Here is a 27,020-nt window from a genome sequence, read left to right on the forward strand (position 1 = left end):
TAGCAAAATCCCGCAGGACTGAGTGCTTATGGATGAAGCAGTAGCACGTCTGGGATTTACTGGGATCCAGAAAGATTTGCGGGTGGAGCAATAACATTTCCTAAGGGCCCACTGTGTGTAGGCCTAGACTGCATGGTTTTCGTAGAGGTCGTTTATTTCTACACTTGTCCAGCATAAGACTGGGCTCTCAGGGGGCTTCTTAAGAATACCTGTTGGAAAATAGAGAGGAGTTATTAAGTAAAGGTCAACACAGCATCTGGGGGACTAGTAGGCAGCCGTCTAAAGATAGTGGAGAAGTTTCTAAGAACATAGGGAAGGACTCACAATGCTAAATGAAAAAAAACCAAAGCACAAAATCATATATATATATATGATCCTAACTCTGTAGCAGCTGGCTAGAAAGAAGACTAGATCTCAGAATAGGTCTATTTCTGGGTAGGGAATATTGAGGCTTTTATTTTTTTTCTTGCTTTGATAGTTCCAAAATGTGGTTTAACATCATCTATAACAAAAGTAAACAAACTTTTTCCTGGAAAAAGCCAGAGAGTAAATATTTTCAGCTCTTCAGGTTCCATAGTCTCCGTCACAGCCCCTTGACTGCCTTTGCAGTGTGAGAGCAGCCTTAGACAGTAAACCAAGGAATCCATGTGGCTGCGTCCCATTCAACTTGATTTATAGAAACTGATGATGGCGTGAATCTGCCTCATGACCAGCCATGGTTTACCAGTCAGAAAAAAAAATTATCAGGAAAAAAAAAAGTTCTTTAAGTATTCTTTGACTCTAAGATCCTGGTACTGTGATTGATAGAACACTATACATAAGGCATACAGCTCTGCTTTACTCTGGGTTCCTTGTATCATAAAACATTAGAAATCAAAAGTCGTAAATTAGAGATTATGAGAAGGAAGTTCTACACTGAAGAGATGAGTAAAAATTCATGACACCAGTAATTAATACAAATTTTATCTCTGCTCTTAAGCCAAATATATTTCATTCATTTAAATTGTCTTTTTATGTCCCTTTCCATTAAGTTTTATAACAGAGACTTCTCAGAAATCTCTTATTTTTAAAACATAATTTAAGATGAACAGAAAAGGTTAAACTCTCATTTCTTCTTTTTTTCTTCCCCCCGTCCAGATTTTCTGAAGCGAAGGCCCTGGGAGAAAGCATAAATGAAGCAAGAAGTAAAATTGGTAAGCAGATGACACTCTGTAAGCCTCTTTCACAGGCCATTTTCCTGGTGAAAATCAGGTCATGATGTGCTTCCAAACAGCCATGAGGACCAGTTTCAGGAGGTCCCTGCCAAGGAGGCTGCTTTGAGAGCACCTCTCCTTGGGAGTTTGTCATCTCTCGCACCATCTATCAGGGAAATCACTTTCTTTTGTCCAGAACTTGAATTGTTCATCCTCATACAGGCCTGAGTTTGAGCATCCCAATGAGCAAGTTTTGTTTGTCCCTGGTGTTTTCCAGCAATAGCTCAACTGGTCATAACTGTACTATTGCAGTGACATTTCACATTTTTAAGGCCTGTGGAACACTTTCACACCTCCCAGAGCTTATACTTATCGTTTTTGGCCCAGGTGTGCATTTTTCAGCACCATTTCATCTCCTTTCGTAACTAGGAGAATGAGAGGCAAAAATGAGGCACTCTGCCCTCCCAGGACCTGGGCTGCCCAACAGGGCTCCCCCACTTAGGTTAGCATCCCTGGAAAAGTGAGGTTAAGGCAAGAGGCAAATTCAGTAATACTGTGCCTCAGATCTTTGTCAAAGTGAAAGGAAGACGCTTCTTTCACCTGAAGCTAAAAGACACACAGAGACCCATCTCCCAGTCTGGACAGCGTCACCAAGGGGGTCCCTTGTGGCTTCGTCTCTGTGCTAGCTAAGGCAGGAGTTACCTTTTACAGCTGACTCCTGTGTCCCCCTCGTCCCAACCTCTCTTCTCTCATATGTGAGGATAGGGCTGAAGGCCACTATGAACATCGCTTTTGGCTTTTCCTACAAAATACGGCAACTCACAATAGCCTGGGGTCATTTCAGCTAGGGAACCAGCTAGCCCTGCATTCTCTGCTGCTGCTGCTGCTGCTGCTAAGTCGCTTCAGTCGTGTCCAACTCTGTGCGCCCCCATAGACAGCAGCCCACCAGACTCCTCTGTACCTGGAATTCTCCAGGCAAGAGTACTGGAGTGGGTTGCCATTTCCTTCTCAATGCATGAAAGTGAAAAGGGAAAGTGAAGTCGCTTCAGTCGTGTCCGACTCTGCGACTCCATGGGCTGTAGCCTGCCAGGCTCCTCCGTCCATGGGATTTTCCAGGCAAGAGTACTGGAGTGGGGTGCCATTGCCTTCTCCACCTGCGTTCTCTACTGTGGCCTGAACACAGAACTGAGTCCGACAAGCCCCGAGCCATGCCCTGCACCAGGACAAGAATCTCCAGGGTCTCAGAGGTTCTTGACTTAAGGTCCAGCAACCTAGATGGAGGGAAAATGCACCTTTATTTTCACTAACCTCTAACTGCAGTTTAGCGCTCCATCTAATGATGAATGTCGGCAGCAGACCACAGTAGAAGTAGCAGCACCTGTCACAGTGGAAATTACCAACATTTTCATTTCACAGCACGGTTGGCAGACATTGTAAAATATCTCTTATACTCATCAGTGCTTCAAAATTACAGTAGTTATTAGACTCACCAGTAGACCTTGTCATTTAATGCACTTATATAAAAGCACATATAGCTATTTCTATACCACAAAACTTTTTAAAATCTTGGTAACTATTTCAATGTAATTGGTCTCTCTTAAAATCCTATGTAAAACTCCTTTCTTGGCCTGAATTCTCAAAACCCCTAAAACCATATGGGAAAAAAAAAAAAACAAAACTGAGGGTCAGGAGCACTTTTCTAGAGATAACATTCATAGTTTATCTGACTCTCATAGAGATCAGTGACCCAAACCATTGATGAGGGAAGGGGAAACAGGCCTGAGTGGATTCAGAGCCGGCTTGTCAGAGTCATCTGACTCAAGGACCTGATGGTCTGTTTTCATTCCTGGAGAGACAAGAGGGGAGGACACTATATGAATCGTTTCTCCCCAAAAAATGACATAAAGTTTTGCCCTTGGCAAACATCTAACTCTCTAAACCAAATTAAAGCTGTTCCAACACTAATGACATATACAAACGGTGGAAGGCACCAATGGCCCATTCTGATCTACTTAGTGTTTCACTCTGAGTATAGTGAGTTGTTGTCACAAGTAATTCTAAATTCGCCATAATTTTGATGCAACAACACACGTTGATGGGTCCAATTTGCCATATTTCTTGAGATTAGGCAAATCAGAGGCTGTCCCACAGCTGCCCAGGCCAGGGATCTGAAGGCTGTAGTTGGTATTCCAGAGAATATGTCTGTAATTTACACACAAAAGGTCCAGATGTACTAGAGAAAGCCCTGGGCAAATAAACCTTTGTGCTTTCTGGATAATAATAAGCAGAGTTCATAGCAGTGTTAAAACTCAAACATTTATGGCTAATGAGAAAGTGGCTGGTAATTCAGTGGTGCTAATAAAACCAATGTCACTCTTAAGTCATTTTATGCAAATAGTAGCATTCAAACCCACCTCCTGGCCACCCATCTTTCAGATGTGCTCTTGATCCAAGGGGGGGCCAAGGTGAGTGGATCGTTGAGAATCAGCCCCCTTACGCAACAAGCCCCTGACAGTGCTTGACCACAGCGAGTGGCCCCCCTCACCACCACCACTGCATCTCAGACACAGGGTTAAGACTAAGGAAGTACAAGGTGGAACTTGTACACATATTTAAAGTTTTCCAAGGCAACCTTGAAGGAAACTGGTTTCAAGAGATTTACAGCATTCCTGAGTGCATTTTTCCTAGGGAGAAATTAAATCAAGTGGAATTTTCATCCTCCTACAAGTCCTTTAGTGAATCTAAGAGCCCGGAGGTGGGAGCGTAGCACGGATGTGCCATGACGTGAGTGGGGTGATGACTCAGCTCTGCTCCCAGGCTGAGCCACATCCCCCTCCAGACCTTTGGGCTGGAGTGAGAAGCTAGGGTCGCACGTGCAACTGGCCTGCCGAGGGGAAAGGGAAGCTCTGTCTGTGATCTACACACCAGCTAGCCACACGCTTCGATTGCGGGTTGCCACTGTCTTCTCGGGCAATTTGGTTTTTCTCTGATGTTGTGATCTAGAGCTGCCACTTGAATTTCATTGCCTTTTTTTAAAGAAATATATTATTTATTTTTAAATTTCTGGCTGCACCGGGGCTTCATTGCCACACATGGGCTATCCCGAGTTGTGGCAAGTGGGGGCCACTGTCTAGCTGTGGTGCTCAGGCTTCTCCTTCCGGCGGCTTCTCCTGTTGCAAAGCGTGGGCTCTAGAGCGCCCGGGCTTCAGTAGCCGCAGCTCCCGGGTTTAGTTGCCCTGCAGCACGTGGGATCTTCGTTCTTGGACCAAGGACCGAATGTGTGGCCCCTGCATTGGCAGGCAGATTCTCAACCACTAGGCAACCAGGAAAGTCCCTGAATTTCATTCTTAAAAACCCCTAGAGGTTATTAGTTCAGGAGTGACCATATAATATGTAATTTTTACATGGCATAATCTTTCAACCAAAATTTCCATGCTATTTTCTTTTCTTATAACAAGCCAACCCAAACTGAGTAGATTCAACTCTTGCTGCAGACTCCTTTTTTGTCCTTCTCTGTACCCCATTTACATCAGTCCTGATGTTGAAACAAGTTGAAGTCAGAAATGGAAGAAATAACTAATTTCTTCAGGATCTTCTCCCCAAATAAGGAAGTCTTTGTTTTCGAAAGAAGAGCCATTTTCATTGCATTTGCCTGCCCCATACACAACAGCATTTAGGCCACTTTCCATCATAGGTTCCGTCACATGTTCATATACACCCTGCCTTCATTCATCATATCTCTAAAAATGCCATTAAACTGCAGGAAAAGAAAGAGATGGCTTCCAAAGCAGAGGCACAATCCAGGCCGTTTTTCACTTATTAGAATCCTGGCGTGGGCTTCTCTACCTCTGGCAGCATTGTCTTTGGCATCAGAGAACAATGAGTGGCTGTTCCTTGGCATGAGGCCCACGCTCGCCCAGTCTGGGAACCAGCAGCTTCAGAGGCAGGTGAAATAGCCTGACTGACGCATCTTGGCACCTCTTCACCCTCCACAGACCCCTCCAGGCCTAACTGAAAACGCCCATCAGAGGATGTAGCACAGAAGGGTTTCCTCCAGGGATCCAATCAGTGATCACTTCAGAAATCACAGGAAATGTAACAGAAGTAGATGTCAGTGAGCAGGGAAGAAGAAAACCCAAATGCTAGAAAAGCTGACAGAACATTCTGGAAGTTTTCCCTCTCCTGCTTCACCTTTGAACAGGGACCGCTAGCCCACCATTTGAACAGTACCCTTTAAAAAAGTGTTTCTCCTGCACTTCTGGGGCTTGGGAAGATCATTGCTCAGATGTGGGTCTCCATCAGCAGAGCACGTGGGACCATTTTTCCATTGTGCCTCTTCTGTACTTTCATCTTCTGAGGTTTACTTCTGAACCTGCCCTTGCATGTTGGCTTCTAATATCTCACCCTACATCCAGATTGTCTTGGGAGGCTATGAAGACCTCAGTCAAGTCTATTCTCTTGTTACTTTTTGTCACCATCTCCAAATAACAGCCACACTCACTGCAGCTTCACTGAACACTGACTCTGGGCCGTGCCAAGAACTCAGCAAGTACGTTATCTCATTTAATCTCCACAGAGAAGAACCACAGTCTATACATGTGTCATAGATTCTAAAATACACAATTTTTACAGTCTTAACACCTCTGAAATCAGGAAACGTTTAACAATCCATTGGCTGTCTTTTCATTTTAAAAACCTCTTTAATGAGACCAGATCTTACAATTGATGTAGCCTAGATTCTCTGACATATCATATGATCATTATTTTGCAGATTTTTTAAAAAATGGAATTTCAGGGAAGTGGCCTGCTAAGTGGCCAGCCTGGGATCAAAGTCCATTCCTGTCCAACTCCAAAACTTTTAAATACAGTATATTATCTCCATAAATTCAGATTTACCTGCCTCTGAAATTTTCTTTTCTGAGTTTAATATTTCACTAAGCTGTTACTCAGTTTTCCTGAATCTTTGCCCTTCATCTGATATGCCCAACAAAAGTCTCATACTAGACCCTAGCTCATGCATATGGAGCCCAAGAAGATGAAAAGGGTCTCTGTAACATGGTTAATGACTGGTTTTTCACCCAGTGGGGCTCAGTTGAAAGGGTGAGTGGGTTTGACACCCAGCCTGCCCTCACTCACCATCCCATGTTCACTGGCCTATGGTTGCGCTTACGCTTAGAGAGGGGTGCCTTTTTCTAGTTTGCGGAAAGGTGTGCTGCAGATCTGCAGCAGCTGTGGAAGGTTCAGTGTCCCACATGGGTCTCAACTCTCGTTTCCAGCAGTTTGAAAAATAAAATAGAGGGGTCGTATGTTCAGGCTCTATACAATTCCAGCTGAGTGCACTTATTGATACTTCAGAAAACATGAGAGATTTCAAATCATAAATTTAGATGAGGTTTAGTAGAAATGGGTGTAATGAAGTACTTATGCTTAAGTACCAAAACAAGCACCAATCAACTGGACCAGAGAAAGCCTGTTTAAGGGCAGGCAAAGAAATCATCAAGGACCACAAAATAAAAATATGTCACCATAATGTGAAAAAATGCATGTTCTCGAAATTAGGAAATGCAAAAAGTCAAGGTGACACCCTTTCACTCTGCCCAGCATTTGCATGTGTGGGTGCTGCATTTCCTGGGAATTCTGCCTCTCTATGGGAAAAGAGATGGTTCAGAGAAAAACAGTAAAGTCATGATGAAAACGTTACAAGGGGGATTTTTTGCTTTATTAAGTAATTCATCACATGAATTTTAAATAATAAGCTCTGTTTGCACATTGGCTTGATTTTTTAATTATTCTTATCAAACAAATTTAATTAATTTGTGTTCAATTTGTATTGGCCAGGGTGTTTGGCTATAAGCATAAGAGGAATTTTATTGTTTCGTGGAAGCAGGAAATCCAAAGAATGCATTTGGCTTCACGCACACCCTCCTCCCCATCCTCCTCCCCCTCCTCCCTCTCCCTCTGGCCCCTCCCCCTCCCTCTCCTCTCCTCTCCCCTCCTCCCAACTCAACTGGGTTCTCTGGGAGTCTCTCCCAATTTAGTGGGAAGGTGCTTCTCAAAGGTCTAAGCGGACGTGGACTATAGCAGGGGTCATACAATATGATCCCTGGGACCATACAGCATGAGGTGAATGGTGGGCGTGCATTCAAAGTTCCTTCTATATTTATAGCCACTCCCCATCCCTCACATTACTGCGTGAGCTCTGCCTCCTGTCAGATCAACAGTGGCATTAGATTCTCTAGGAGCACAAACCTTCTGTGAACTGCACACGAGCGGGATCTAGGTTGAGGGCTTCTTATAAGAATTATCCTGAAACTGCCCCAACCCCTATGCTGTCTGTAGAAAAATTCTCTTCAACAAGACTAGTCCCTGGTGCCAAAAAGGCTAGGGACCTCTGGTTGATAGAATTCTTAATCCCAGTAAACAGGGTCTTTTCCAACAATGTTGGCAAAAACCCCTAGAGGGGGAATGACCGGCCTGGCTTAGGTCATGCGTCCATCTCTGAAGGAGATCCTGCATCCAGGGAGTGAAACACTCTGATTCACTGGTGCTACATCCTATGTCCTTCCTCAGGACTCAGCCTACCTGCGCCATAGAAGCTGAATATGGGTTTTAGGGAACTGAAGAAGTCTGTCTCCAAAGGAAGAAATGCTGGGCCGACAGCAATCATATTCACTACAAACCTCTAAGATATTGATCTGCGGCTTGAAACAGGATACGTCTGTAAACGAATGGATAGTAGTTCCTAGGAGGGACCAAAAACGCTTAGAGTTATTTATCCTGGAAAAAAAAGGAAGCTGTGAATGAGGAATTTAAAAACTGGCTTTAAGTCCCGGTGCCTCTGCTGTAATGGAATAAATGCAGCTACATACTAAAAAAAATAGCAGGGATTGTAGGAAGATTAAGACTGGAAAGACTTCTCAAAACCCATACAATTTTATAACTAGTACTCTAATTCAACCAATTACAATCCTAATAAAAAATGATGATATAAATAAAAAGACACGTTAAATTCCTAATGCATAAGGAAACACTATGCAAAACATCAATTTTTCTCCCGAAACGAGGCTATCGTGATAGAAGAGTGCATAGGAAGGGCTCAGGGCTGAGCTGTGGAGATGTGAACAACACATGCAAAGACAGAAGGGCCCCACAACAAGAAAGAAGCACTTCCTTCTAAGAAAGAGCACTGGCCATACTGGACTCAGAGGAGGCATGTGGGGAGAGGGGCTGGGTTCAGTCCTGACTGTCCCCGCTGCCCCCTGGGCTCAGCTCTGCTCGCTTCCTTTGTATTTAACAACCTTTTCTTGAACTTTCTAGAAAAAAAGTCCCATGTCAACAAATGAACCTGTTGTATGACACTGACTCCAGCTTCATCTAACCAATCCCTCGTGAGTGGTTCCCGTTAAACATAATTGCGTGAGGGCTCACTGTGTATTACTTGATGTTGTGCAGAGGGATCACTAAACTGTACTTCATCTTTAAAGAGACTCCAAAAGGAATTAATGATTTTCAGTTGTATTGAACCTATAGCTGATCATGTGAAACAAACATCTTGTCAGAAAAGGTGATTAACAAAGTATAGATTCTCGGAATCATTAAAAGCAGGATAGGTTGGCACCTTCTGAGATGACTCGGTGTATCTAGAGATGAAAAGAGCAGAGGGAAGATTGCTTAAAGTTCTTCCTTTAACAATTTAGAATGTTGAAATTCTAAGACGTGCAGTTACCAGAGTGACAGCTCATAACCAGTATGACTGATATCTTCATAGACTTGATTGAATGTTTGCTGTCTTAGTTTGGAGATCAGACAACAACAGCAAAATGATCTGAGCAAGCTGGAGGACTATGGAGCGTATTAACTGACAAGAGGTAACACTAATAATTGTCACATATAAAGAAGAAAGCAGTGATTAGGTTGGAATGTCAGCCAAAAAAAAAAAAAAAGATGGATGGCTGCCTCACAAGAGTCCTGACAGAGTGGTCCTCCCTTAGTGAATGAAACAAGGTCCAGGATCTGGCCCATGCAGGGTGAACTCAGGAAGGCTGTCCCCTGTCAATCATACTCACTAGAGAGGCAGTCTATTAATTTACCATGAAGGATGTTCTCTTATAGACAGGAACTCTTAAACTGCCTCTATCCAAGGCCTCTTCTCCCAGGAACAAAATAGATTCATTACTGGAAGGTGAGTAAATAAGCATCCCCAAGCACAAAGAGAGTCAAAGCAAAGAGAAGTGTTTTGAGAGCAAAGTTCTCACAGTCACGGTGAAGCCCTGCCAGGCGTCCAGTGCCCACGGGAGTGAATATCCCCAGAGATTCCAGGCAGCCTCCAACCTGGCCACCTCTCTTCTGGGCACAATACACTCTTCTCCAGAAAAGACAGACTACCATATGCTGGGTTTCTACTTACTAAACTATAATTATACACCACCACCACTTGCCACCACCACCCCTGCCTCTCAAAGATGAAGGTCAAGTCACTTTGTTTCAGATCGTAGGGAATAATCAGTTTCAGTTTGGCTCCCTTGGTTTTCAGAAATAGGTGAGCTAACTCAGGCCTAGGATGTATGTGTGGTAATGACAAGAATCTCCCTGGAAGTTTGGGGTGGTTGTGTACACACTGCTATATTTAAAGTGGATAACCAACAAGGACCTACTGTATGGCACAGACCCCATAGACTGCAGCATGCCAGGCTTCCCTGTTCTTCACCATCTCTTGGAGCTTGCTCAAACTCATGTCCATTGAGTTGGTATGCTATCCAACCATCTCATTCTCTGTTGTCCGCCTTCTTCTCCTGCCTTCAGTCTTTTCCAGCATCAGGGTCTTTTCCAGTGAGTCGGCCCTTTGAATCAGGCAGCCGAAGTGTTGGAGCTTCAACCTCAGCATCAGTCCTTCGAGTGAATATTCAGGCTTGATTTCCTATTGGATCGACTGTTTTGATCTCCTTGCTGTCCAAGGGACTCTCAAGAGTCTTCTCCAGCACCACAGTTTGAAAGATAAACACCAGTACAAACTAAAAAGGTTTTTAAAGAAGAATTAGAAAACAACAGTTTCTCTGCACTCTTAAGTTATAATTTCAAAGTCAAGCTACATTATTTTCTTTAAAGTGAAATCTCAAAACATCCTGTGTATCCATGCTGTGCTGTCCAACTCTTTGTGACCCCAACGACTGAAGCCCACCAGGCTCCTCTGTCTATGGGGATTCTCCAGGCAACAATACTGGAGTGGGGTGCTGTGCCCTCCTCCAGGGGATCTTCCCAACCCAGGGATTGAACCCAGGTCTCCTGCATTGCAGGCAGATTCTTTACCAGCTGAGCTACAAAGGAAGTCCCCTATGTATTCAAATGTAAATACTCCAAATAGCCACAGATAAAGAAAATGACTTGGATTGTTCATCTTTGAAGACTGTCACTCTGGTATTGTCTAAGTAGGTGCTTTCAAAGCCTCCTGTCAATGATCTGCTCCCTCTGATATCTCCCATTATAATACACCCCAGCGTATGCTCCCCACACTCAGCCACAGACCTGCTCAGTGCAGTGGCTTCCTCTTGGATTTACCTACTGACCGACTCTTTCCCTGACAGTGAACTTCTCTTTCAGATACATAAACCAATTCAAAGTCAAAAAATAGTAAGATTGCAGGGAGAAATATCAATAACCTCAGATATGCAAATGACGCCACCGTTATGGCAGAAAGCAAAGAGCATCTAAAGAGCCTCTTGATGAAAGCGAACGAGGAGAGTGAAAAAGCTGACTTAAAACTCAACATTCAAAAAATGAAGATCATAAAAAAAAAAAATGAAGATCATGGCATCCGGTCCCATCACTTCATGGCAAATAGATGGGGAAAAAGTGGAAGCAGTGACAGATTTTATTTTCTTGGGCTACAAAGTCACTGCAGATGGTGACTGCAGCTATGAAATTAAAGGACACTTGCTCCTTGGAAGAAAGCTATGACCAATCTAGAAAGCATATTAAAAAGCAGAGACGTTATTTTGCCACCAAAGGTCCATCTAGTCAAAGCTATGGCTTTTCCAGTAGCCATGAATGATGTGAGAGTTGGACCATAAAGAAAGCTGAATGCTGAAGAATTGATGCTTTTGAACTGTGGTGTTGGAGAAGACTCTTGAGAGTCCCTTGGACTGCAAGGAGATCAGACCAGTCACTCCTAAAGGAAATCAACCCTGAATATTCCATTGGAGGGACTGATCCTGAAGCTGAAGCTCCAATACTTTGGCCACCTGATGCAAAGAACTGAATCAGGGTCATTGGAAAAGACCCTGATGCTGGGAAAGATTGAGGGCAGAAGGAGAAGGGGACAACAGAGGATGAGATAGTTGGATGGCATCACCAGCTCGATGGACATGAGTTTGAGCAAGCTCCAGGAGCTGATGATAGAGAGGGAAGCCTGGAGTGCTACAGTCCATGGGGTAGCAAAAGATCAGACACGACTGAGTGACTCAGCTGAACTGAACTAAACTGAGATGCAGCAATGAGATCTGAGAGCCCAGCAAGCTGAATCGGGGGCCAGAGCCCGGTCCTGGGGCGGGAGTGGGGCGGGGGTGGGTGGGAATGACATCAGGAGCCCACGCAGCTCCAGAGCCCAGCACACTGCCGGTGCCTCCCCAGGGCCTCTTGCTACCTCTGTGCACATCTGCTCTTGCAACCTGTTGACCCTGCTGACCATGGGTCGTGCTCGCTCGTGGTTTTGGTCTGCTCTGGCCCCAGCTGTACCTGAAAGCATCCTTAAATCTGTCCCCAAGGTAACAAGCTAAAAATTTGCTAGTTCCTTAGCTCAAAGGGCTTCTCCGGCGGTTCAGATGGCGACAAATCTGCCCGCAATGTGGGAGACCTGGGTTCAATCCCTGGGTTGGGAAGATCCCTGGAGAAGGAAACTGCAACCTATTCCAGTATTCTTACCTGGAGAATTCCATGAACAGAGGAGCCTGGCAGACTACGGGGAGCATTCCATGGACAGAGGAACCTGACCAGCTATAGTCCATAGGGTTGCAAACCGATGCAGAGTCGGACACGACTGAGCAACTCTAGCTCAAAGTTATGAGAAAGAGAACTTGACTGGCCCAGTTTATCTTTTCCAGGCCTTCAGGACAGCCGCTGCTGGCAAGCTTAAGAATGTGCTGTCTTTGGATCAGAAATGCATGTCTGGTCCAGGCAGATGTTACCAGGGAGGAAGAGAGGTCTTATATTTAATAAAGTGTCCACCTAGGCAAAAGAAGGTGTGATGGGGAGGTTTCCGTTTTATAAACAGAATGTGTAGAGCAGGCACAATGATTGACATCTCGTGTCCTCTTGGCTTTATCTCACAGGTGTGAAGGTTTTGCCAGTTGAACACTTATATTCAGTTCAGTTCATTTCAGTCACCCAGTCATGTCCGACTATTTGTGACCCCATGGACTGCAGCACGCCAGGCTTCAACACTTATAAGGCAACATCAGTTCTTTTATTTCCAGTTTCCCCAGGAAGCACTTTGCCCTTGTCCCTTCATTTTACCCACAGTAATAGTGACCAATCTTTGTAAAGTACATTATAATATGTAGGGATTTTATTTATTTTCATCTAGTTAAATTCATTGGTCTTTTCTTTTACAACTTCCTCCAGTGCTTTTATACTTAGGCAGGGTCATTGTAATAGTAATAATGATGGATTGTTCATTGCCTGATATTTGTTTAATGCGTTCCTAAATTTTCTTCTAGTTTTTCTTATTGTTCTATTTTTCACATGCAACTCATTTGGAATTTATTGTGAAATGTGGTATAAGCTGAGGCTGTAAGTTGAATCTTTTTCAAAGAGCCAATTTTCCCAACACCTATTTCATTTAATGAAATGCTTTAAAATAAAATTTCTTCTCCTCATAGCAGAGTCATTTCAGATTTTCAGAAGGCGGCTGATGCATTCTAATCTCATCATAGCGGTAATATGCATTCTTCACATGATCATTTTCATACAAGTATCTCAAAAATAACTTTGCCAGCAGATACTATTATCTAGATATCAGAATAACCCTGCAGAAAAGTGCCAACTTCTTTTTAAATTAATTTTTATTGGAGTGTAGTTGATTTGCAGTGTTGTGTTAATTTCTGCTATAGAGCAAAGTGAATCAGTTATGCATATCCTTATATCCACTCTTTTAGATTCTTTCCCAATATAGGTCATTACAAAATATTGAGTAACGTTCCCTGTGCTATACAGTAGGTCCTTATTACTTGCCTATTTTATATATAACAGTCTGTGTATATGTCATTCCCAGTCTCCTGGTTTGTCCCGCACCCTCCCTCTCTCTGGGTAACCATAAGCTTGTTTCCTACATCTGTGACTCTGTCTGTAGACCAGGAAGCTCATGGACGGGGAACGACAGGCACATATCTGTAAGTGGTGGACCCCGCAGGCTGAGGGCTCTGTCAATACCCTCTGAAGGGGAAAGAGATAGTCTTTAAACACAGCAGCGTGAGCTGGGCTCCCCTTACACATTTGCTGGAGGAAGGTAGGTGGCACCCTGGGAACAGTGGCAGCTGCAGTGAAAGTGGGGGTAGGGGCTTTGTCACTGATGACAGGGAAGAGCCGAAAACAGCCGGTTTGCTCTCTCCACTATCAACCACCCTGAAATCACTGATGAGCCCCCTGCTGAAAACCACCAATAGTCTTCAAAAGCACAGCATATGCAAGAGTGTGACTGTCCCCACCTCACCTTGTTCTGCTTGGGGTGGAGGTGGCCATGGTTTGGTGTTGGCCTCAGGTAGTGACAAGACCCTGTGGACCAGCCCCACTCTCTAACGCTCAGCCTGCACCACAGCTTACTTAAGCCTGAAAAATGCACACACAGCTCCACAGCAAGGCTGCCAGGTACTGCTGAGACTTTCAGAGAAAGCGATGAAACGCCACACAGAGACAGTCTCACAGCCACTGCAGGGACTCTGCGCTCCCCTTCCGGCAGGTAGGTGTCTGCGGTTAGGCAGCATTTAAAAAGCAGGGACACTCCCTCCCAAGCACATCTGGACTGCATCCCTCATCAGGCATCTCGTGAACAAAAGCCCAACGCAGGCAGCTTGTGTGGGGAAAGTCCTAACAGTGGGACACCGGGCAGCCGCCTGAGCAAATCTGAAAGGAGGCCCGGAGGCAGAGAACCAGAGGCAGTGCCCCAGGGACTCCCCAGAGTCTAGGATCAGTGTCTGGTCAGTGCTGGGGGTGCCTGAAAGGACTGGGAGTAAACAGAGACGTTTGCAACCAACTGTCAGGTGTCTAAGCACAGATTTTGGGCCACTGAGAGTCAAAGAGATCAAGTCCCCATCATAATAATAATAGCTAACTTTGATAGAGGTGCTATTACAATATTATCCTCTTAATATAGACGAACATGGGTTTGGGTGGACTCCGGGAGTTGGTGATGGACAGGGAAGCCTGGCGTGCTGCAGTTCATGGGGTCATAAAGAGTCAGACACGACTGAGCAACTGAACTGAACTGAATATAGACGAAGAACCTGAGGTCTACGGAGGCTCATATACATGCCCAATAATACACAGCTAGTAAGGGGCAGGAAGAAGGCAATGGCACCCCACTCCAGTACTCTTGCCTGGAAAATCCCATGGACGGAGGAGCCTGGTAGGCTGCGGTCCATGTGGTCGCTAAGAGTCGGACACGACCGAGTGACTTCGTTTTCACTTTTCATTTTCATGCATTGGAGAAGGCAATGGCAACCCACTCCAGTGTTCTTGTCTGGAGAATCCCAGGGATGGGGGAGCCTGGTGGGCTGCCGTTTATGGGCTTGCACAGAGTCTGACATGACTGGTGCGACTTAGCAGCAGCAGCAGAAGTAAGGGGCAGAGGCAGAACTCGAGCCCACTTTCTGCTGGGCTCTAAGGTCAGTGCCCTCACATGGCAGCAAGTTCACAAGCTAACTGAAAAGGAGATATTAGGTCACACGTCCTCTCTGAGTTAAGTTGATGAAAACAAAGAAAAGGAGTCAGTGAAGGAAGCCTTTCCCCACCGTTACTCCCAGGAAGATAATGAAGGAGGCAGAGAGGTTGGCGGGAGCTGAAGAAGGGCTAAGTCAGTTACAGGACCCTTACTAGGGTCTCTCTAGAGCTTAAAAAGTTATGGATTCTTTTCAGAGTTATCTTTGTACCTTTTTAATTGCACAAGTGATTCATGGGTACATTTTGCTCTGGAATGTTCAAACACTACATTAATATACATATCAAACGGTAAGAATCCTCTTCATTTCCTCTCCCTGGAACCAACCAAGACCCCTCCCCAGAGCAGAGTAACCACTTTCAACAATTTGATGCATGTCTTTCCATTCCCTTCTGTGCATTTGGGCATAGATAGATGATCAAAAGATAGGTAATAGGTAGGTAGATAGATAATAGATAAATAGGTAGATAGATAGACAAAAGAAGACCTATAGAAAGATGCCATATCTTGTTGGGTAAATAGGACCATAATGTAGATGTTATTCTGCACCTTGCTCTTTGCTCTTTACAGTGAGCACGGGTTTACTGCTCACCATTTTTAATGGGGCCACTTTTAAGTATAAGTAAACCATGATCTATTTAACTACTCCCTTGTAAGAGAAATTTCTTTTTTTTCCTCCAATTTTTCTCTGTCACAAGGCATGCATTTTTGTGTAAAAACATGAGTGTTTCTTTGAGGTAAATGCCAAGTAGAACTGGAGAGAATGGTAATGGATATGTATTTTTAATTTTCTTGAGTACTCCCCAGTTGCCTTTGCAAGAGGGTTTCATTAGTTTATATTCCCATCAGTGTGTGACAGTACCCATTCCTCTGCACCCTTCCGTTTACGTGATAATATCAATCATTTTAGGCTTTGCCAGTTGGAAAGCAAAGAAAAAAAAAAAAAAAGGTATCTCTTTATTGTCTTAATTTGCATTTTGCTGACAGCTGGTGGAAGTGAGTGCTTTTCCCTGTGCTTCATATCCTTTGCCCATTGGTTGTTGAATTTCTCTTTTTGATTTGTAGGAGCACTTAGTACCCTCTGGATATTGGGCCTTTCTCTATGGAACGTGTGGCAGATGTTTTCTTCCAGTCCATCACTTGTTTTAATTTTCTCTTAAGTTTTTTGGAAGAACCCAAGGACAGTTGCCTCTCTCTAATTTTTAAAAATTGCCTTGGATAATAAGACTGATCTGTCTGTTCTTTTTTTTTTTCCCCCAGACTTTAAACTGTTTATTTTGTATTGGGGTATAGCCAGTTCACAATGTTGTGATAGTTTCAGCAAAGGGACTCAGCCATACATATATATGTATCCATTTTCCCCCATGTCTGGTTGTTTTTTTTTTTTAAGTTGTCAACGACTGAGAGTTATCAGGGCTTTCCTGGTTGGTCAGCAGTAAAGAATCCATCTGCGATGCAAGAGGCACAGGAGACGTGGGTTTGATTCCTGGGTAGGGAAGATCTCCTAGAGAAGGGCATGGCAACTTACTCCAGTATTCTTGCCTGGAGGATTTCACAGACAGAGGAGCATGGTGGGCTACAGTCCACAAGGTCTCAAAAGAACTGGATGTGACTGAAGCAACTTAGCGTGCATGTACAAGTCCCTTTCCCAGCCCTACCTCACCATAGCACTACCCCAAAAACATCTAACATAACCTTGGTCATAGTGCACAGACCTCACTGAAACATACATGGGTCAAAACTGAACATGATGTTTGCAGGTCATGGTCTCTTGGTCACTAGCCACTGCATGATCACACGATTCTTGCCTGCAGATGTTTAAACCTTTTAGCAGACCACGAGTCTGACAATCTTACTGCTGAAAGCATATGCTTTGTAATGAGGTAAAAACTGATTTTATTGACTTAATCTTTATTGAAGACACCTTTAAGGATGCCTGAATATTTTAAAAACTTAACTGTGTTTTGCAAAACAACTTATTAACACATGTTTTGATGATGCTTAAGTCTAGACAACCTGCTAATAAATAATTGGAATGTTGCAAGTACCTCTAACTCATTAAGAAATACTAGGGGTCTTGGGGACTCCCTTTGTTGGAAGACAAAAGGAAATCATTAAGGAATGAGTACAGAAATGGGTAGTGTGCCAATTCAATGTAATAGACAAGGGACATCAAAGACGTAAAGTTTATTAATTGCCTGTACCTGTAATCCAAAGCAAGGCCAGGTCTATGTTTGAAGTTGATGAAACAACATATTCAGCGCATTCCTGCAGAGGTGTCGTGTGAAAATGAAAGGCCGCGACATGGAGAGGAGTCAGGAAGGGCTTAGCTTCACCTCACCCCCAGTGCGATAACTAGAACACTACCTTTATTAACTCCCATTCCAGAGGTGACGCCACATACAGAAAGAGGTCCAACGCTTGGAAGGTGAGGTGGTGACTCCATAGTCAGCCCCCAGTGGGACCCTAATGGCAGTACCTTTCTGTTGTTGTTACTGGGGGCAGGAGATGAACAGCAGAGGAAGGAGGTCAGAGTTGATTCAGACTGCTGCCAAAAGCAAAAAGCTGTTCCACTGCTAAAGTAGAATCCAAGGACGCTGATGCCAAAAGAGAGAAATCCATTGGACAGAAGGGTCTAGTGGAGAGGAAAACAGCAGATATGGCAGTAGTCTGCCTATAGGAAATTGTTGTTTCTCAGTCGTGTCTGACTCTTTGCGACCACATGAACTGCAGCACGCCTGTCTTCCCTGTCCTTCACCATCTCCCAGAGCTTGCTCAAACTCATGTCCATTGAGTCAGTGAAGTTGGCCACCTTTAAATTAGAATTCTGGGTAAGAAATAGTAAGATTGTATCCTAAAGATTAATATCTCCAAGCCATAGCATGCGGCAATCTCTCTCCTCCTCACTCCCACTCAGAAACCTCTGAAGCCTACCCATTGCCACACAAAAATGCCCATGCCCCTTTAGCCTTTCTAAATCCTTTATCCTTGTCAACATAATAATTATACTATGTCAACATTAATAATTATATTAAATTCATATTCTTATATGAAAGACTGGGCTGCTCGTCTTACCAAAAGAGACAAAAAGCGTATTATGTACATTTCTCTACATCCTGAATTCTGAATTTCATATATATATGAATATATAAAATCCCTCCAAATCAACTGCTGTGGTTACGTATCTTTTAATATTTATTTATCTTTTTAACTTGGCTGTGCCAGGTCTTAGTTGTCACATGCAGGATCTATTTCCCTGACCAGGGATCAAACCCAAGCCCCCTGCATTGCAAGCCCAGAGTCTTAACCACCAGGCCACCAAGGAAGCCTCTCACTCCTTTTAAGGCTAGACTGGCATGAGTATTTTTGTTTGGCAATGGGTAGGCTTCAGAGATTTCTGAGTGGGAGTGAGGAAGAGAGAGATTGCCCCAAGGGTGGAGATATTAATCTTTAGGATGCAATCTTACTCCTTTTAATGCCTGCATAATATTCTATAGAAAGGTTGCATCACCATATTTTTTTTATCATTTTCCAGTTGACTGGCATTTTCTTTATTCCATTTTTCTCCATCAAAATGTGCTGCAGTAAACACCAATGCATATGTATCCTTATACACTGGTGCTTTTACTTCTATGGAAACTTTCCCCTTAAAGGACCAGATAGTAAATAGTTTAGGCTTTGTGGGCTTCCTATGGTCTCTGTTGTATATTCTTCTTCTTCTTTTTCTTTTTTTACAACTCTATAAAAATGTAAAAACCATTCTTAGGTCGACAAAGTCCAAAGCCAAATAAAAACAGACCGCAGAACAGATTGACTTGCAAGCTCTTGCCTTGGAATAGAGTTCTAGGAGTAGGATTTCTTCCTAAGAGTATTATAATTTTTGCTGCTCTCTTGAATGGAATATTGTTCCATTTCCTGGGATAGAAAAAAAAATCTACTTAAAAAATAGATTTTTTTTTCTTGTACCCAGTCATCTTACCAAATTCTCTTTTCAATTTTAGTGGGCTTTTTCTTGCTATCGTCTCTTGCATTTTCTAGAAATGAAATCATATTCATCACAAAAGAAAAATCTCTTTCCAGTGCTTGCACTTAGTATTTTATTTTCTTGTCTTATTGCATTCATTAGAACCTCTGAGTCACTATTAGCTAATAACAGGAACAGCTTCTTCTTTCTTGTTCCCAAGTTTAATGAAAATGGCTTAAGATTACATAATTTAAAATGACAAAAGACATTATATGAATATGATAAGTATTGTCATACCCCATCCAAGTCCAGGCTGTTAGAGTTTCTATAGTATGAATCTGATGTGAGGCAGATCCACAGTGCTCTAAACACAGGACCACAAGGCAGGTAATAGAGAGATTCAGTGTTTCAGAGCTGGCCTGGTTGGTAGGTCAGAGGATCAGGTAGTAACAAATGTCTGAGGTTTGATAAGACGCTAAATATAGCATATCTATTATAGAATCAGCTAATGAGCTGGGTAAAGGAAAGAAATGAGCCTGCTCTCATGACAACTAAAGAAAATGAGGACTTCACTAGCAGTCCAGTGGTCAAGAATCTACCTGCCAATGCAGGGGACATGGGTTCAACCCCTGGTCCAGGAAGATTCCGCTACCGAGCCCATGCACCTAGAGCCCCTGGTCCACAACAGGAGAAGCCCCCACAATGAAAACCCACGCACCACAGCTTCAGAGCAGCCCCCACTCGCCACAGCTAGAGAAAACCTGCATGCAGCAATGAATACCCAGCGCAGCCAAAAATAATTTATCAATTAAACTTTCAGTAAAAGAAAATGAAGAAAATATTATGGAAGAAAGTTTTTATCCCTAACAGTGAGAAGGACATATTCTCACCATGGACAGAACACATGGAGCAGCTATCTGAGAATTCCAAAAAGTAAGTGGTAGCAGGCAGCTCAGGGAAGGAGATAAGAATTTAAAGTGCCATCAAATTGGCACCCCCAGAAAATCTGGTAGCAGTGATAGCAGCAGAAGCCAAACAGAAGCCTAAAGCTCTGATGGAGGAGACTCCCTCATTCGAAACAAGGGAAATGGGGTACCGAAAACATGGGGAGACTTCCCACTGCTCTTTCCTCTCTGTCCTCCCACTATTTGGTGCCGGATGCAGACATAGTCATGGGGACTGCATGGCAGCATCAAGGGGCCTCAGGAAGTCATAATGTGTCAGGAAGGTCAGAGGAAAGGAAAGGAGATCAAGACAGTAATTTCATAAAGTTGTTTACTGGGCTCACCTTCAAGATGAGCATGCGTGGTTCTAAAGAGTATGCCAAAGACTTTGACAATCCTACTATAAGGTAGTGAAAGTGAAAGTAAAAGTCACTCAGTTGTATCCGACTCTTTGTGACCCCATATGACTATACAGTTCATGGAATTCTCCAGGCCAGAATACTGGAGTGGGTATCCTTTCCATTCTCCAGGGGATCTTCCCCACCCAGGGATCGAACCCAGGTCTCTGGCACTGCAGGTGGATTCTTTACCAGCTGAGCCACAAGGGAAGCCTACTATAAGGTAGACCAACACCCAAGTCCCATAATGGCCTCTGAGGGGCACACACTTGGGACGAATCTGAAAATCACTGCAGAGCCTTTGAAAACAGAGCCAACATTGGAGCCACAGTCCAAAGAAAACTTACTGGAATTTGCCACCCGAACCTAACCAGATTGATTGCTGAAACAGACAAACAAACAAAAGTCAGTAGCCTTAGGATTTAAATAAGACCCTGAAAATGTTCAAGATGTGATCCAAAGTTACTTAGTTTAAGAACAACCAAGAAAATCTCAACTCACAAGGGAAAAGATGACAGATAAAATCATCCCTATCTTGACACAGTGTTCAAGTTATGGGGCAAAGATTTAAAGCAACTCCTAAATCCATGCGTCAAGAATGAAAGGAGAAACCTCTTGAAACAAACCAAAGAGTATATATGATGGCAAATGAACACATGCAAAGATGTCCAACATCATTAGCAGTTAGAGAAAGGTAAATTAAAACAATGATGAGATTGTTTTAATCTCTTAATGAGTACCTTTATTGAAATAGGATTTTTAATTTTTGTAAACTGGTAGTATCAAGTGCCGACAAGGATGTGGAGCAATTGGAACTCATACTCTGCTAATGAGAATGCAAAATGGTAAAGACACTTTGGAAAAGACTTTGACAGTTTCTTATGGAGTTACACAGGGATATATTATACAACTCTGCTATTTAACCTAGAGAAATTTAAACTTATGTTCAGTCAAAAACTTGCATACAAATGTGTATAGCAGTCCTCCTCCTAATTGGTGAAAACCAGAAATAACCCAAGTGTCTTTTGATGAATGAATGGCTCAACTACATAAAATAGAATACTGCTCAACAATTAAGGAGCAAACTGCAGATACACATGACAACATAGAAAACCTCAGAGACCTTGTGCTCATAAACTTGTTTATAACCTGCGTGTTTGTGCTCAGTCACTTAGTAATGTCTAACTCTTTGCAACCACATGGACTTTAGCCTGCCAGGCTCCTCTGTCCATGGAGTTTTCCCAGCAAGAATATAGGAGTAGGTTGCCATTCCCTCTTTCAGGGGACCTTCCCGACTCAGGGAACGAACCCACGTCTCCTGCTTCTTCTGCATTGCAGGCAGATTTTTTACCAATGAGCCACCAGGGAAGTCTGGCATAGTTAGCAGGACACAACCTAATTCCACTCATGTGATATTCTGAAAAGAGTGAAAGTGTAGTAATAATGAGCAGGGCTGGAGGAGAGTGTGAATCCAGTAGAGCTAGATAAGGGACTTTCGTGAAGTCATAGAACTTTGGGGAATCCTGATTGTGATGGTGGTTATACAAATCAGTGTATGTGTTAAATCTCATAGGATTGCTCATGCGTGTTCACACGCACTCAGCCAAATCAGTTTTACCATATGCTGATTTAATAAAACTTCAAATGAAACAGGATGGAACAAAGAAGATGGAAGGGAATATTAAACAACATATCTCAGCTATGATTTTGAAATGAATCTTGTGTAGAGGACAGAATTTTTTTTTTAATTTCTCTAGGAAGGGTGCTTTAGGCAATTGTGTATGGGTTAAGAGTACAAATTTGGTCAGTTATCTCAGGCTGAACACAGTAGGAGTCTTTACCCCAGTTTTTCTACAATTTGGGCAGGACTAGCAAGAAAGAGAGAGTAGGAAAATTGAGGGCTTCTATGATCAGGAATATTGGTGGAAACTCTAGGTTTTGTGATTTGTTCATTTGGTGGTTTTTGTGCATCAATAAAATCCAGGATTGTGTGGGGGACACAATCTCACCTAGATCCCTAGGTGACAGTCCCAGCTTCTGGATACTTAAAAGCTGGTTGAGAAGACAAAGATGGTTCCTGGGGTCAGACCCTGTGGTTACTCTGTAGATCCCCAGATAGTCAGGGCTTCTCAGCCAGACCTTGTTGGTGGAGTAACAGGTCATCACAAATAAGTGTCCATAAGAGATCTGGGGACATCTGATCAGAGATAATCATCTCTAATTCAGTTTCCCCTTCTATGGTCAGCCCAGAAAATCTAAGGGTTTCTTAAATGCACCTCTAGAGACTTTCTAATCCCTGTCCCGCTTGAAGACAGTTTGCTTATGTCTTTGTCTCTCTCCACATAACAGTATTTCATCAAGCTCCCCCTAACCAGGGGTGTCTTTCCCTGACTTCCTAGTTTGCTGCAAGTCTCTGCCAGGCATGGCATAGAATGGGTAAAAGGAGAATGTATTGTTCTCTTGTCGTAGCTTCAGTCCTTGAAACAGCTGAAGAGGCGAGGGTGGGATGATCTGAGAGAATAGCATTGAAACATATATATTATCAAGCGAGAAACAGATCGCCATCCCAGGTTGGATGCATGAGACAAGTGCTCAGGGCTGGTGCACTGGGATGACCCAGAGGGATGGGATGGGGAGGGAGGTGGGAGGGAGGATCAGGATGGGGAACACATGTAAATCCATGGCTGATTCATGTCACTGTATGGCAAAAACCACTACAATATTGTAAAGTAATTAGCCTCCAATTAATAAAAATAAATGGAAAAATAAAATAAAGGCAAAGGCTGAAAAATAAAAAAGAAACAGTTTAAGTCCCTCCGGCTTCCACACGGTGTCCCCCACCACCAGGGTTGGTCAAAGTGGCATTCATCATCATAACGACCTGTCAGCACCTTTCCATAGCACCAAGAGAAAGCTGATCTCCATAATGAAAGCTTCGTTTCCAAGGTGTCACCCCAGACAGGGAAACTGAGGCAGTGAGAGAGAGAGAGAGTAGCTCGCTCCAACATGCAGAATGTGAGCCAAGGTCCAGGAAATCTGCTTTCTATTAACATGTGGTCAGTAGAAAACTAGGGACTGTTACACCAGAAAATAAGCCATACCCCCTTGCCTGCCCAGTACCAGCCAGACCTCTAAGAAATCAGGCAGCAGACTGGCCCGAATATTTCATTTCCTCTGCCTCTCTCTTTGCTGGCTTAGTTGCCAGAGAACTAGCTCTGTTTGTAAGAAACTGTATTGACTGAGGGCAGTGGTAGTCTCTTTCAGACCAGGAGGTTGAAGAACAGGAAATAAAGGAGCGAGCAGATGCCATCAGGGCTCCACTTGTACCCTCGATGCATGCTGTGTGTGCACCTTGCACGACCTCACCTGCTGGCACCTCCCAGTCCCCCCGAGAGCCTTCTCTGACCATCCAAGAGATGCAAGTGGGCAGGCTAGTGCCAGGGAATTAATGCCCCTCCCCCGGGGGCCCTCCCCAGTGACTGTTAGAAGTTGGGGTATACACACCCTACCTCCCCCACCCCTCCCTCACCCCCAGAAGAGACAGCTCAGAGAAATGTGGCCTGCACTGACCCCCAGGGGTCCCCAGTGGAACTGGCTTGCTTGCTGTGCCCAATTAACTGGCTACTTTAGCAGTTTGTCCAGGGACAGCTTCCTAAATAAGTTGCTTGTACTAGGGTCTGCTTCTGGAAGACACCTCCCTAAGAGAGGGGTCTCCTTAACTCAAACAGTTAAGGGAAGATAGAGAAAGCTGGAAGTGGGATGACGCAGACTGGATCCGAGAGAATTCAAGTGAGTGGGGAAGCCACAGGCAGCCTCGGAGCCCTCAACAGCCTCCCAGAAGTCCGAATGTCAATTCTGGTCATGTCACACTGTTAGGGATCAGGGCGGCTCTGTTCGTCCTTCAGAAACTTAGTTGTTCTTTTCCTGCTGTACATTCACGACACAAGTCAGTGATTTCCTAAATTCCAGGTGAAAACCACCAATCCCACCTAACGCCCCCTCGTGGCTAAAATAACAACCACAAACGGTCATTGACTTTAGTCAGCTGACACATAATCCATGAAAAACAGATTTCTGCAATTCTGTGGTTCAGAAAGTCATTACCTCAAGCATGTTGTCTCCAGCAGACAACAGCCTACGGCTCAGAGCAAAGTCCCCACCAGAAACCGTGTGTCTCACATCTTCACTCTTCACCGGTACCCTGGACTGTGAAGCGAAAAGACGACAAATACTCATCCCCATGAAGGAGTCAGATCTGTCGCCAGTGACAGGTCAGCATCAAAATCCTTTCACGTGAGCCCGAGTGAATTCAAACACTGCTCCCCACATCCCTGCTCCCTCTGCTTGTCACACGCCCACTCAGCTCCTGCAAAGCGAGAGCTATTTCAAGTGGAGGCCTTTCAGGAGGAGGAACAATCCTCGGATTCCTCTCCTAATTCCTTGGCCGCTTCTCGGGCCTCCTGATGCTGACCAAATCTAGATCAGGTGTGTTTGTTTTGGACCCCACAAGGCCAGGCCCGCGTGGCCAGGATAAGAGCTGCCTGCAAAATATTAGCTTTTTGATATTTTTAAGAAGAGTGAAAAAGAACAAATTTAACCAGATTTTGTTTCTTCAGCAGTTTGTGAGTTCAGATTGGCGTCAGTTAGGAACATCACCGGCTGGGCCATGTTTGGGAGAAGGCCATCCTTTTCCTATAAGCCACCATTCCCACCCCTGGCTTGGGGCTGGCGGGGGTGGGGGGTGGGGGCACAGAGTCAGAGGAAACTTCTCCCCCGAGTCTCACATATCCCTGGCTAACTAGCCTGTGACAGCAAAACAGCCTACGCCTCTTTTTAATTTCCAAATCATCATGGCCGGAGTCCCTGCTGGCTTCACTGCTGGAAATTCAGCTAGTCGTCTCAAAACAAGTCCCCACACTGTTCCTGTGAGGGTCTCCAGGGGCTGCCTCCTGAAGGCTCTGGAGCGTGGGTCCGGGGCTCCTCCCCTGGCTTCGTCTTCCCGCAGGGGCTGCCAGCGTCTGAGCCCACCGCCCTCCACTGTGGGCATCGCCGGTGGCCACCGCTCCTGCCTCAGGGACCCTGCTCCGCTGGCTACCCCACAACACCAGGCCAGGCAGACTTCTACAAGAATTCACCCTACGCTTGAAGCTAATGGAAATGCTCCCCGGAGAGTAGCTTTTCTAAATCCTACGTCTGGCAGTGAGACCTTGGAGAGTCCTGACCCGGTGGCTCTGGAGCCTTGTTTACGAGGCCGCCATATCCCCTGAGTCAGGTGTTCCAGGGAGCAACCTGCTTTAAACTCCAGGCCCAACCACAACTTCCCATATTTACTCTCTCCAGGCCACTGGATCATAGCCATGGCAAATTGTTCATAGCAGTTCGTTTTCCCAAACTGAGCTGTTGTCTTCTTTTTTTTTTTTATGGTTATTGAAGTCTAGTTGATTTACAATATTGTATTAATCTTTGCTGTACAGCAAGAGATTCCATTATACATATATGTATTATTTTTCATATTCTTTTCTATTATGGTTTATCACAGGCTATTGAACATAGTTCCCTGTGCTACAGAGTAGGACCTTGTCCTCTATCTATTCTATATGTAGCAGTTTGCACCTGCTAATCCCGAACTCCCAATACTTTGCTTCCCCTTCCCCCTACCCCTTGGCAATCACAAGTCTGCACTCCGTGTCTTTGAATATTTTTCTGTTTCGTAGGATCTGGTCACTTGTGTCGTGTTAGGTTGCTGCTAAGGTAATTGCAGTTTTGCATTGTTGAACTTTGCCATTTGATATTGGAATACATTGTTAAATGTGGTTATGTTATACATCACTTTAATGTTCATTTCTCTATTTTTTTGCTAACGACTTATTACTCGATGTTTATTTTATATTTATTTTAGACTATAGAAATGATGTCAGACAAAAAGCAAATTTCGTGGTTTTTTTTTTATTCGTGTTCAAAACGGGTCATAAAGCAGAAGAGACAACTTGTAACATCAACAGCCCATTTGGCCCAAGAACTGCTGATGAATGTATAGTGCAATGGTGTTTCAAGAAGTTTTGCAAAGGAGAGGAGAGCCTTGAAGATGAGAAGCATAGTGGCTGGCCATTAGAAGTTGACAACGACCAACTGAGAGAATCATTGAAGCTGATCCTCTTACAGCTACATGAGAAGTTGCCTAAGCACTTAACGTTGATCATTCTACGGTCATTTGGCATTTGAAGCAAACTGTAAAGGTGGAGAGACTTGATAAGTGGGTGCCTCATGAGCTGACCACAAATCGAAAAGATCCTCATTTTGAATTGTCATCTTCTCTTATTCTATGCAACAACAGTGAACCATTTCTCAATCAGATTGTGATGCATAATGATAAGTGGATTTTATATGACAACTGGCAATGACCAACTCAGTGACTGGACCGAGAAGAAGCTCCGAAGCATTTCCCAAAACCAAACTTGCACCCCAGAATGTCATGGTCACTGTTTCGTGGTCTACTGCTGGTCTGATCCACTACAGTTTTCTGAATCCCGGTGAAACCATTACATCAGAGAAGTATGCTCAGCAAACTGATGAGATACACTGAACTGCAACACC

At 44.0% G+C, this 27,020-nt stretch overlaps 1 protein-coding gene across 3 annotated transcripts in view; it reads left to right on the top strand.

Annotated features, from left to right (window-relative positions):
- Positions 1 to 27,020, top strand: part of KIF6 (kinesin family member 6) — a 388,869-nt gene that overhangs the window by 308,965 nt on the left and 52,884 nt on the right. For all 3 annotated transcript variants that reach the window (XM_070456501.1, XM_070456503.1, XM_070456504.1), the window contains exon 15: positions 1,138 to 1,193. In XM_070456501.1, the coding sequence (XP_070312602.1) occupies positions 1,138 to 1,193 (56 nt within the window). The remainder of the gene's footprint in view (positions 1 to 1,137; positions 1,194 to 27,020) is intronic.

This window comes from Odocoileus virginianus, chromosome 27 (assembly GCF_023699985.2).
Source record: "Odocoileus virginianus isolate 20LAN1187 ecotype Illinois chromosome 27, Ovbor_1.2, whole genome shotgun sequence".
NCBI classification, from domain to species: domain Eukaryota; kingdom Metazoa; phylum Chordata; class Mammalia; order Artiodactyla; family Cervidae; genus Odocoileus; species Odocoileus virginianus.